At 40.7% G+C, this 13,077-nt stretch overlaps 1 protein-coding gene across 4 annotated transcripts in view; it reads left to right on the top strand.

The window, feature by feature from the left end:
- Positions 1-13,077, top strand: part of CMIP (c-Maf inducing protein) — a 158,302-nt gene that overhangs the window by 60,280 nt on the left and 84,945 nt on the right. For all 4 annotated transcript variants that reach the window (XM_075838663.1, XM_075838664.1, XM_075838665.1 and 1 more), the window contains exons 2-3: positions 2,104-2,229; positions 10,503-10,553. In XM_075838663.1, coding sequence (XP_075694778.1) covers positions 2,104-2,229; positions 10,503-10,553 — 177 coding nt within the window. The remainder of the gene's footprint in view (positions 1-2,103; positions 2,230-10,502; positions 10,554-13,077) is intronic.

Below are 13,077 nucleotides of genomic sequence, written 5' to 3'. Positions count from 1 at the left end.
TTTAACGCCAGACCATTTTTTAAAGTCCAAAATTCTATACTGCTTCATTTCCGAATATCTCCCTTTTTTAGCGGTCAGAGCTTTGTTTTTCTGATACAGAGCTCCAAATCGCCAGCAATGAAAAAAATTATAAAATTCTTGTTGCCTGCAGCTGCCACTTGGGGGAGCTCTGGGAGCTTACTGCATACAGTCATATTATTGAGTTCAATGTATAAACAGTACGCAATAAGTTCCCTCTAGTGGTGGAAACACGCAGCTGCAATTTTCTCATTTAAAAAGGACCCGTCGCCTTTCCTGACATGTCTGTTTCAGATGTATTTCCCCATGAAGTTACAATTCTGGAGCATTTGTCTTAGGACTCTGTGTTTCTCCTAGAAACTTATGAATACATTGACAACTGGGATTTACGGGGGGTGGGTCCTTACACACAGTGAGACTGTCCAATCAGTGCTGACAGTGAGACTGTGTAGGGACACACCCCTTTTGAAAAGGGGAATGGTGACACCCAGTTGTCAATTTACTCCTACATTTCTAGGAGGAATAACAGAGGAATGGCATATTGCATAGCTGTAAGAAAAGATGCTCCAGAATTGTTATTTGATGGGGAAGTATTTACTAAAATAGACCTGTCCGGAGAGGTGACCGGTCCTTTTTAACCCCCTCACGTCGCCAATCTGATTATTTACGTTGCTGCAGCATTGACGTGACCTTGTTTAATGACAGATCACGCTGCATAGCAGTTTGCCATTAAAAAGATCGGACTGACACTGTGGCAACCAGCAGGCATCCTATCACTATTATCTGTTATCTGCATATAGAGAAATGCTGGGAGGACACCGAACATGTTAAAATAAAAAGACATTAAAAAAACCTGTAAAATATATATATTTTTTCCCTAATACCTCCGTAGCCGTCCGTACGGTCAGGGACTATATTCGGTGACATTGGCGCATATAATAATGTGTCCATATCACAGAATCTGTAATAATAAATTCACACAACTTATTACCCTTCACTTATTTTTTTCCTCCCTAGGCCCTGCTCTTATGCCTACAAAAAAAAATTCTGTAAAAATTCTCCTTCCATCAGGTGGTGTTTAAAAAAAAAAAAAAAAAAAAAAAAAAAAAAAAAAAAGGGGACTTTTCTTCTCGGACCGAACAACGGTGATGTCAGTGGGGCAAAGTGCACATATTTCCATTGTTATACACGGGAGAGAGCTGGGATTATTTTGTGGCATAAATTTCTCCTGTTAAATTTGAATTTTTGCCCTACATAAAAAAATGTATTATACCGGGATGTGTCTTGGTACTACTTTAAATCCCCATCTGTGCCCCCCCGAAAAAAGAGAAAAAAATATTTGGTCAAAGCATAAAAAAATCTATATATACCAAAAAATATTGACCCTTGAAATGTGGCATTCCAAAAGGTCAAATTTTGCTGTGGATATTTAGGTGTCGGAAGGCGTTCGACATGAAAGGGTTAAATGGGTTTTCCAGCGGCCCAAAATACGAAGCACTTTTATACCTTTTCCCACAGTACAACTGTTCTGTATTTTTATGTAATAAAATGAACACTGAATATTTTTTTGGGCTGTTGGATATATAACTGTACAGGGGGACAGGAGTTCTGTATAAAAATAAAAAAAAAGTCCAGTCAAACATCATATGAACATTACAGTAAATTGTCCTACATTATAGACAAACTATAGGCTGTCCTTTTTTTTTTTTTTTTTTTTTATTTTATTTTTTTTTTACATTTTTTTTTTAAGGGTATGTCTTAGAGAAATGGGGAAATGTGATGTCCTGGTTTTCTTCTAAGTTGCTTTTTGTGGATATTATGTATGATAAGAAATGGTTATTGGAAAAACTACTAATATGAGTGTGGATTTCGTTAAAAGTAATTACTCCGCGTACAAAATTTAAATCTCCGTATTAAGCAGCTGCGAAGCCCAAAAACTTACTACTGACTTTGTTGTTTTCTGTTGACAACAAAAAATTTTCTCCAAAAGCCAATTCGATCCTTTTCCTACAGTCTTCAGTATTGTACCCATGTATCTCTATGGTGGCTTTACAGGAATAATAACCTATGTTTTTCTGTTTTCAGCCTACAGGGTACATGGAAAATAGCATGCCATACAGCGCCATTGAGGATGTCCAGCTGCTGTCCTGGGAGAATGCCCCAAAATACTGTTTACAACTAACTTTTCCTGGGGGGACTGTCCTACTCCAGGTATGGTTAACCTTGACTTCTGACGTGGCTTTTTGATATGACATCAAAGCATTAGTGTTATTTAAAATGATTGCACACCTTTTAAGCACCATGTAATTTTTAGGTCCAACTTTATGTGCTGATTTTTTATTTATTTTTGAATACATCTTTATAGCGGTTAGAGCTCTGTTTTTCTAATACAGATGTCCAAATCCTCTGTATAGACACAGAGTTCCATGATTAAATTCTGTCTGACTGCAGCTGCCACTAGGGGGAGCTTACCGTATACTGTTTTATTATGGAGTTCAATGTATAAGTCGTATGCAGTAAACTTCCATGCTCCCCAAGAGGCTAACTCTGTCTATGCAGGGGATTTGGAGCGCTGTATCAGAAAACTGAGCTACAGCTTCTATTCAAATCTTTATTTAAAATTTTTAAACGCAGAATTTTAAACCTATTTAGATAAAAAGAAACAAAATGTTGTTCAAGTGTCGACATTGTTGTTAAGGTTTACTAAACCTAAAATCTACATCAATCCAAATTTACAAAAACTCCCAAATATATGTAAAATGTCTAGTGATTGGATTTACAATGAGACACTCCACTCTGTGTAATGACATTATTGTTACCCTCCACTGATCAGCGGTCTATAGGCACATGGGTCATTTGGTTGATATGACTAAGAATTAGCATTCATATAAAACCGTGGAGTATCTATGGGGACAAGGCAACAATTTCTGTGAAAATGTCTTCCTTCTTTTGGAACGCTGAACTGAGTATTCACTTAAGAGACATTGCTATTGCATTAGGTTACTAATATTCAAGTCTAAGGCCTCATGCACACGACCGTAGTGTTTTTCTGGTCCGCAAATTCCAGGACCGTGTTCCGTGAAATGTCCTCCGCAGTTCATCCGTATGTAATCCGCAGTTCATCCGTATGTAATCCACAAAATGCGGATAAAAAAAAAAGCCTAGGTAAAACAGGATGACGACAGAACTCATTCCCGGTCGTCGCCTAGCAACACTTCCGCAAACTGCGGTTTTCACACGGAGGTGTACCTGCATTTTCCACGGGCCCATTGACTTCTATGGGCATGTCCGCATCGAATTTGCGTGCCGTAATAAGACATGTCCTGAGTTTGTGCGGCACGGATTTGCGGACATGCGGGGACCCGTGAAAACACGGATAGTGTGTATGGGCCCATAGAAATGAATGGGTCCGCAATTCTCCCGTGGCTTTTCGGGGGAATTGCGGACGCAAAAACACGTTCGTGTGCATGGGGCCTAAAATGTTGCACATATTCACCTAAAAAATGGCTGCCTCTGTTCTTTGTAGCGAAAGTAATAAGTTCAACCTTTCACTGCCGAGGACGTATGCAAATATGTCATGCCTTTAAGCTAGAGCTCAGAATCTGCACTTTCAATGGATATCAGGCTCCCTATTCTAGGTGTAATATTCGAGGTGCAGCACTCGTTTGAAGTCAGGTAGAAGCGAGGAAAGCTTTACTTCCTGGTTTTGTGTCTGTGTAAGGAAGATCATAACCTGGTAAGGACTTTTACATAGGCCAATTGTCGGGCAAACGAGCATTCCTAAAAGCACCCGCTCCCGATCATTCGCCTGTGTAAACAGGGCGACAATCAAATGATCGCTAGTTGGCAGCACATCTCCCTGTGTAAATGGAGACGTGCTAATAACATTATGCAAATGCATGGGGACGAACAGTTAATGATCGTTCGTCCCCATACATGAAAGATCGTTGCTCCCTATGATTGGAGGTATACGAGCGCCGATCAACGAGCTGTATCGTCGATTGGCGCTTGTTTTTTGGGCCAGTATCGGGTATAATATGATTTTTATATTTTAAAATTCATGTTCTATTTTGTGTTTGTTAAATGTGTGAAAATTGTCCTGGCAGCAGAAGGGTTGGGATTCGATGAGGTTGGAAAAAAAAAGATAATTTCCACAAAAACTACGCCACTCTTGTCCATGGGCTGTGTCTTGGTTTGGTACTCCGCACCATTTTTTCTAGACAAAGCCCATTAACAAGAGAGGCACGGTTTCTGAGCCCAAAAAAAAAAAAGAGAGAATCCTTTTCTAGAATTTCATACATTGTTTTTCAGTGAGTGCAGAGATTCTGAACAGATAGGGCAAGAGGGAAAAGAGGCGAATGTTAAGTGGAGGAAGCCATTTTTCAATAATAAGATGTAGTACAAAAATTATTTTTTATCTGTGCATACATTGTTGACTCTGGTGGGGGGGGGGGGGGGAGATAAAACCTTTAAATGATAGGTATACTTTAGTGATGGTGTACTAATGACATACTAGTTAGGCTGGGTTAACATGCTACGATTTTTCAAATAAAATGCTTGATAGTAGCAAACTTTAAGCTGTGAGAAGTATTAGGCCCCATGCACACAACCGTGCCTGTAATCACGGTCCGTGCTTACGGCACAGCGGCCGCGGACAGTCACCCACAATCGCGGGCTGTGCTTTCTTTATAAGTATACGGTCCTTAAAATTAAAAAAATAGGACATGTCCTATTTTTTTACGGATGATTTCTATGGAACGGACACCTTCCCATAAATATATGGGAAGGTGTCCGTGCGCTAAAGAAATGAACAGAACCGTATTTTGATCCGTAGTTGCGGACCAAAATTATGCTTGTGTGCATGGGGCCCTAAATCTGTACTGGATTCATCCTCTGAATGTTACCATTCACTGACGGCAAACGGAGAACTTGAAACTAAAATACAAAGTAAAATAAAATGTTATATGACTTTTCATTATACATTGAGCTTTATTTACATAAAACTGGAAAAGCCCTTTAATATCAGTACTGGAGTTCTCCTTTAAATGCTAGTTTTTTTTCTGTTGCTTCTTCCTGAATTGACTTGTGTAGTTTGTAAATTGACCTGCGTTTCACAGTGATAGTATTTATTTTAGTGTGTTCTCGTATTGGCAGATACATTTTGTATGCTTGTTTTCCCACACTAAGGCCCTGTTCACACAGAGTATTTTGACGAGTTTTTTGGCGCAGAAAGCGCTCCGCAAAACTCGTCAAAAACCGGCCGAAAATGCCTCCCATTGATTTCAATGGGAGGCGGAGGCGGTTTTCTCCCTCGAGCGGTAAAACCGCCTCGCGGGAGAAAGAAGGGACATGCCCTTTCTTCACGCGGTTACGCCTCTGACCTCCCATTGACATCAATGGGAGGCAGAGAAAGCGTATTTCGCTGAGTTTTTTGCCCGTAGCACTCAATGGGCGTGAGCGAAAGCCGCGGCAAATGGATTGCAGGCAGAGGAAAATCTGCCTCAAAATTCCAAACAGAATTTTGAGGCAGAATTTTCCTCCTGCATAAAACTCATTGTGAACAGGGCCTTAGGCCTTGTTCACACGTTGCAAATTTATAGATGGACATTCTGTAGCGTTTTACGGTACCAGCAAAGTGGACGAGATTTGTACAAAGCTCATCCACATGCTGTCAAAACTTTCTACCTGGAAATTAGCCCGTGTATTATTTTTTTTACTTTTTTTTATTTTTATTCGCAGCATGAAAATTTCTGCTCCGGAATGTTTCGTCTTTATTGCAGAATTTTCTCATTGAAATGCATATGATTAAATGAAAATCTGCACTGAAATATGCAGCTAAATACGCGTGATTTGCTGTCGATTTCTTGTGGCTTTCTGTGGATTTGCTGTGGAATATTTCCGCAACAAATCCGTTACGTGTAAACTTACACTTTCACTAATGTTTACATTCGCAAAACTGCTACTTTACCTGTAAATCTCCGTAATTCCAAAGTTTAACGGAATATTGCAAAGTCAAACAGATTCTGATTTACTGCTTTAGTCTCAAGTGCTCTGCACAGTAAGGAGTTAATCCAGTTCTCAGTCCAGAAGGTATTATTTCAGAGTTAATTTTCCTTGTGTAAATGTTTTGTACACGCACGTGTGGTGCCGCTTTACCCCCGTCCCCTCCTCTTAATAATCAGCAGGTAACCAGATGGAAAAATAAACCGGGGAGAAGCCCTTGGAAAGCACAATGAGGATACACAGTAGCTTGATCAGCAGCTTGGCTATGGGTCATGGGAGATGCATTAAGGCCCGGCCTGTTCTTGTCTGTGTTTTTGTTTTCTTTTTTTTGTCCTGAATTCAGCTGCTGTTTATGTTGAGGCAAAAAAAAATAAATACAAATATAAAAACAAAGAGTGAAAAAATAAACAAAGAAAAACATACGGCCGGGTTCACACAGAGTTTTTTTGCAGGCGGAAAATCTGCCTCAAAATTCCGTTTGGAAGTTTGAGGCCGATTTTCCTCTCCCTGCACGCCGATTTTCGCAGTGTTTTTCGCGGTGTTTTTTGCCCGCGGCCATTGAGCGCCGCGGGCATAAAACGCCGCGAGATACTCTTTCTCTTCCTCCCATTGATGTCAATGGGAGGTCAGAGGCGTAATCGCGCGAAGGTAGGGCATGTCCTCGCGGGAGAAAACCGCCTCCCATTGAAATCAATGGGATGCATTTTCAGCTGTCTTTTGGTGAGTTTTGCGGCGCGGTTTCCACGTCCAAAAACTCAGTGTGAACGGGAAAAAAATAGGTTAAAGTTTTCTAAACGTCCATATATCCTAAATGTTGAGATGATATTATTATAACATGAAGATAAAAGAGGTCATTTAACATTATGGGAAAAGATTTGTTGGGGTCGGACTAACAGGAAAAGGGACAGTTCTAGTCTGAGCAGAGATTGAGCATACTTGACCTGCTCTCCCATTGGGAACAGGACAAGAAGATCTCTGTCCTACATGTGGGAAAACCCCTTTAAAGAGTTGTGCCAAATTTTTGATATGTTATAGAAGCATATGAGAAGTTTCGATTGGTGGGGGTCTGGGTGCGAAGACCATCGTTGAAAAGAAGGGTCATAAGAATTCAATAAGAATCTGTGAGGATAAAAGAAACGTGTCATTATCCATCACATGCCACACCATGGAGACCCCCAATATGGACTTGTGTCGATCAGGTCCAGGCAATGCCGTATATCCAGGTATGTTCACACTAAGTTTTTTTGCAGGCAGAAAATTCTGCCTCAATATTCCGTCTGGAATTTTGAGAAAGATTTTGATCTGCCTGCACGCCGTTTGCTGCATTTTTCACTGTTTTTTGCCCGCGGTCATTGAGCTCTGCGGGTAAAAACGCCACGAAAACCGCTTTCTCTGCTTCCCATTGATGGCAATGGGAGGTCAGCGAAATAAACGGCCGAAGATGGGGCATTTCGCTTCTTTCCTCCACGAGCCGGTTTTACCGCTCGTGGGAAAAAAACGCCTCCACCTTCCCAGTGAAATCAGTGGGAGGCGTTTTTTGGCGCGTTTTCTGACGCGGTTTCAGCATCAAAAAACGTGTTTGAAAAACTCTGTGTGAACTGGAGTATGTGTGTATTTTTGTTGGCTCTAGCAGTAACCAGATACTAAAACCACACAAACCGGTCACTAGTCCGTAACGTTTTTGTTTTATCTGTGTGTACTTTGTTACACGAAGATTCCCCTCACTGACTGTTTTTGGATGGAAGCCATGGTGCTTTGATGCAAGCAAATTCAGCATGAAGCCAGTATTTATAGGGGGCCCGCATTAGCGCCTCACTGATGGACACTCCAGAAATCCTCTGAATTGTGGACTTTTCCACAGAACACCTGGGACGGAGCAGAAGAAGACAACATTTCTGCCTCATTCAGCACAATTCACACCTAATAAGCAACGCTGCTTTGAGCTAGTTAAAAATGACAATACTGTTTGGCCGCCCAGGTGATAAATCTTTCTGTGAGCATTAAAGCCGCCTAATTGCCTGCTCTGTTGTTTAGTTAACACATAAAGAGCCATTTGTACACGCGCCTCCCAGCGTTAATTTATCATGCGCTCCGTGTAATGGAAGTACTGGTCTTGTAGACTATTAATGGCTGGGAGGTGAGGTGTGCGTCCGCATATAATAGAGAAGCAGCCGCCACGGCTATTGTCAGGGTGTCAGAGCTGAGACCATCTATTTCTTATATGACACATACAGCACCATTAAGGAAGGTGCACACAGCGTCATCTTTCACTGCGATTGCCGGGTCGGGTTTCACAGTGCGGAGTTATTGTAATCCTAGGATTCTGGTTCATAAGGCTGGAAAAAGACCCATGTCCAGCCTATTATTCTGCAATGTTGATCCAGAAGAAGGCAAAAAGCCAATTTTCTTTAACCTAGGGAAAAATTCCTTCCCTGGATCAAATACATTAATCCATAACTTATTATTAATTATAACATTATAAAGTTACCCATAACTTAAAGGGGTTGTCCGACAATAATAAAAATGTAAGTGTGCGTGTGCAATTTTCTAAATACTTTTTATTAAAATGTTTTTACTTTTTGAGATACAGCTGCTTTGTATCCTGTACACAGAGCAGCTGTATCTAGCGCTGAAATCTGTATCAGTCAGGTCGGCGGGACTGACGGGTTCAGTGACAGCAGGTCCTATGTGTCTGACACGCAGGATCGAGCGGTTACCGATCACATCTAAGTTCATGACTTAGATGTGATCGATTTACAGGTGGATCTAGCAGGACCCGCTGACACTAAACCCATCGGTGCTGCTGACCTGACGGATTCAGGTCTTAGCGCTACATATATCTACTCAGTATGCAGGATACAAAGCAGCTGTATCTCAAAGTAAAAAATCAATTTTATTAAAAAGTATTTAGAAAGTTGGGGGGGGGCAGGCGGCGGAATCCGCTGTATTCTTTGAACCCTCTTATTAGCCAAGACGGCATCAATATATTGTGCTGTTTGGCTAATAGAAGAGTGGACCTGTCCGAATTCTATGCTGCACTTGTATATATCTCCTGACTAAGACTATGTCTAAGTTTACTTTATTTTATTTATATCTGTTGCTTATATAGCGCCAACGTATTCCGCATTGCTGTACAGAATTTGTCGTCCTATTTCCATAGATTCTTGTGAATATTATTTCAGCCATGTATGACCAGTGTGGTTATGAGGGTAGACATTATGGCTTCTTTAAGCTGTACCTTTGTACTTTGACAGATACTTGAGGGAGAACTTGAAAGTTCAAAAAGAAAAAGAAACTCCCCCTTGGCAAACCGACGGGTTTACTGATCATTTGGACACTTCTCTTTCGGCGGCTGGGATTATAATGTGAACCTGTGATGGGAGATGCTGTTCCCTCATCAATTGTTGTCGCTGAAAAAAAAATAGGCCGTATTGTTCATTTTCAATAAGAGACTTTTCTGCCCTGATTAAATGTGTACCCAGCATGGAGCAAATATTGACATACACTGCAGGAAGCAGATACTAAAGAACCATTGTTATTTGTACACCACACCAAGTCTGCCTGGAGGCCACTAATGTGTCCATAGCAGGAAGAGGTGATATTTACCTGAGAGGAGATGCCAGGAAATAAATATGAACTGCTGGAGATTACGGAGGTGGGCTGTATTGACTACGATAAAGAAGGTTTATCAAAGAATATCAACTCGTGGGTGTCCAGCTCTTGTGGAACTACAAGACTTCAATTTATTAACAAAAAAAAATCTGATTAATATGGCGGGAAGGGGTTGAAAAAAAATCATGGTGTAAGACCTGACTAATCTGAGACAGACTGGTTGCTAGGGAAGTGCTGCCTGGAAACTCCATAGGAAGTCCGTAGCAACTCAGCTTGTCAAATGACTGGTTTAGGTTAAAGATGTACATTGTTAATCAGGTTTTTCTGATTTTGTTGAATCTCTTCAACCAGGCCACCATAGATATTTTATAATTGTTGGTCGAAATACAACAATGAGGTAGAGAACACATGCCGAGCAGCTGAAACCACATCCAGATGCGGTGGAGAATGGGCGCACGATTTTGCTGGTGAAACCACGGTTTTATTGGGTAACTCATGCGGCCATGTGTCACCCATGTGGCCGTAGTTTCGGCAACCTGTCCATGTTACCCATTGACTCGTTTACTTTGCTTGTGTGAATATCTTGGTATAGTGGCTGTGAAGATGATAACTATGAGTGATCTCTGGCCCCTCTCATCTTAGAAAAAAGCATAGGATTCTACCTGTCCAATTTATTTGTCCGATTTATTTCAAATATCAGGCAAGAGTCTGCGCAGTATTACAAAGTAAATAGTATTTATTAAATCCGAGCACTTATTTTAGTAAATATAATCTTGTGCATCAACCTACCATTGACCATCTTAGTCCCTCAGATGTAGGGACAGAAATTATAGATGACTTGTACTGATCACTATGTTCTTCCTTTACAGGCTGCCAACAGCTATCTGAGAGATCAGTGGTTCCATTCTTTGCAGTGGAAGGTGAGTCCAAAGCTATTGCCTCAAGCATCTGCTAAATCGACACAAACCAATTGGCTTTAAAGCTTATTTATAGTTGAAAGGTCCAACCGTGGTAAATTAGTATTGTATTACGTCTTCATGTAATATTCAGTATCTTTGCTTTACGTATCCTGTACTATTCAGACTTGCATGTCCTATACTCCAATCCCATTCAGAGCTGCATTAAATTTTTTTGGTCTCACTGGCCAAGTGGTTGGGTAGTTGTATTCTTATTGACGCCTATCTTTGTAGGCCATGTACACCGTCTTCTGATCATATCTGTTAACTCTGCCTTGGATTTTGGGACTGTACGTTGTGAAATATTCTTTATTTTTGTAATAACCGCTACACCTAGTATGCAATATGAGTAGGTTTGGCAAAGGAGAATTCCACCATCTCTCCAGATATGTCATGTCCAGAAGATCTGAAAACCCCCGAGCAGTACCAAAGTGGTTTGGATGCTTTGCAGAGTGCCACGCTATTCACTCAGCTCCTATATTTCACCAAATTATCTCCTGTAGTATCTGTATGAAAAAAGTGCGGTTTCCCGGTAAATAGGATTTATTGAGGACCAGTTCGCACTCCTGACATGTATGTTTTAGTAAATATTTGCATTACCATAAATGCAACAATTGCCATGAAATAGCCATTCTGGGGCTTCATTTCTTAGGGTCAGTTCACACAGAGTTTTTTTGACGCGGAAAACGCGCCAAAAAACGTCCGAAAATGCCTCCCATTGATTTCAATGAGAGGCGAAGGTGTTTTTTCCTGCGAGCGGAAAAGCAGTCTCGCGGGAAAAAGAAGCGAAATGCCCTAACTTCGGGCGTTTATCAAAAAACTCTGTGTGAACCCAGCCTTAGAACTCTGCATCGTGCCACTCCTTTTTTGTTCCTCCTGGAAGTGTACCTTTACCTTTGTGAATGGGGCATGTCCGTACACAGTGATATTATCTAATTGGTGCAGATCGTGTTGTGTCAGTCTGTGCACACTCTATTGGGAAGGAGAATGGTAACACACGGTTGGCAATTTATTTATACATTTCCAGGAGGGATAAAAGAGGAACGTCAAAATGCAGAGCTCTAAGAAAAGTGCTCCAGAATTGCTTTTTTATGCAAAATGCAAATATTTACTAAAACTCTTATAATATGATACACAATGGAAAATATTAATGATTTTAAACCACATTTTTTTTTTTAAACATCCGTATAAAAATGGTTAAGAGAACAGAGTTAAGAAAAGTACTGACCAACTTCAGAATCTATCATTAAAATTTCTCCTATGCTGCCAAACCTTACAACGTTTTCTGGCGTAGAAACCCGTATTTTGTATATAATCACAAGGTATGAATGAAACTGTAGCAAAACGAAGACGCTGCAATCTGTGTGTGGCGTGGAGGACGGTTCATCTGTTCCATAATACAGGCTTTTGATCGACAAAACAAACCGGAATGTGGTCTAGCGGATAGATTTAAAGGGAAACTCCACTTTTGTACAAAATTCTTACAATGTTTCACAGGTCAAATCTACATACAATTTTAAGAAGGTTGTAAATACCCCTCTCTATTATTTTACTCATACAAAGCTAAATTCAATCCCCATAGGTGGATTGTTCATTTTGAATGTATATCTATATGCCGGTACATCAGCCTGTGTACTGATTGTACACATGCAGTTATTAGGGCATACCTAAGTATGCCCTAACAGGAAATATGGTCAGACAATGGACCCTGGGCTCTCTGCCCATATATGGTATGTCCCGCAATCGCATCACAGGGATTCCGTTACGCGATCAAAGGAGGATCCCTCCTTTAGAGCGGGTCTGTGGCTGAGTATTACAGCCGTTGCCCTGCTCCTGATAGCACTGGCACTCTTGTTCCCGCGCGATCAGCATGGCGTTTATGCTCGTCATGATGCAGCGACGTCCAGCCGTTCAGGACGAGAATAGACGGGAAATTTTCTGTGTAGTTCATATGAGGCGTATTTTTATGCTGATGAAATAAAAAAAACGTTTTACAAAACAATCGCTTTCGAAAAAAAAAAATGGCTTTGAAAATCCGCTTAAAAAAAAAGACTGGATTCCGAGGCTGTTGTCTCTTGGTATCAGCCTCGTATTGTTGAGCCTGAACATATGCCGTGTCAACATACCCTTATTCACATAAGCAAAAAAGAGTGTTTTCTATCCATATTAATGTTAATGTTGCATCTGTGTGTCCTTTTTTCTGTCTTTGTCATCCTTTTTAATTAACCGCAAAAAAGTAGGTCTAGTTTTGTTACAATTTTGTCACAACCCACTGAAAACACCTACAAAAAGGTCACGTGATCGCTCAGATGGCAATTTCTATTGCTTTTACAGCATAGAGAACTTTTTTTTCTGGATTGTTTAGCACTGTAACTATGATAAAAGGACTGGGGTTTTTTTCACGCACCCATAAACATCAATGGGTGAGTCTGGTCGGCAAAAACTGACCAGAATAGGACATACTATGAGTTTCTCGACACATTTAAAA

The sequence above is a fragment of the Rhinoderma darwinii genome, chromosome 9 (genome assembly GCF_050947455.1).
Source record: "Rhinoderma darwinii isolate aRhiDar2 chromosome 9, aRhiDar2.hap1, whole genome shotgun sequence".
NCBI classification, from domain to species: Eukaryota; Metazoa; Chordata; class Amphibia; order Anura; family Rhinodermatidae; genus Rhinoderma; species Rhinoderma darwinii.
Note: the sequence above shows the minus strand (reverse complement) of the source record. Positions and strands in the feature narration are given on the sequence as shown.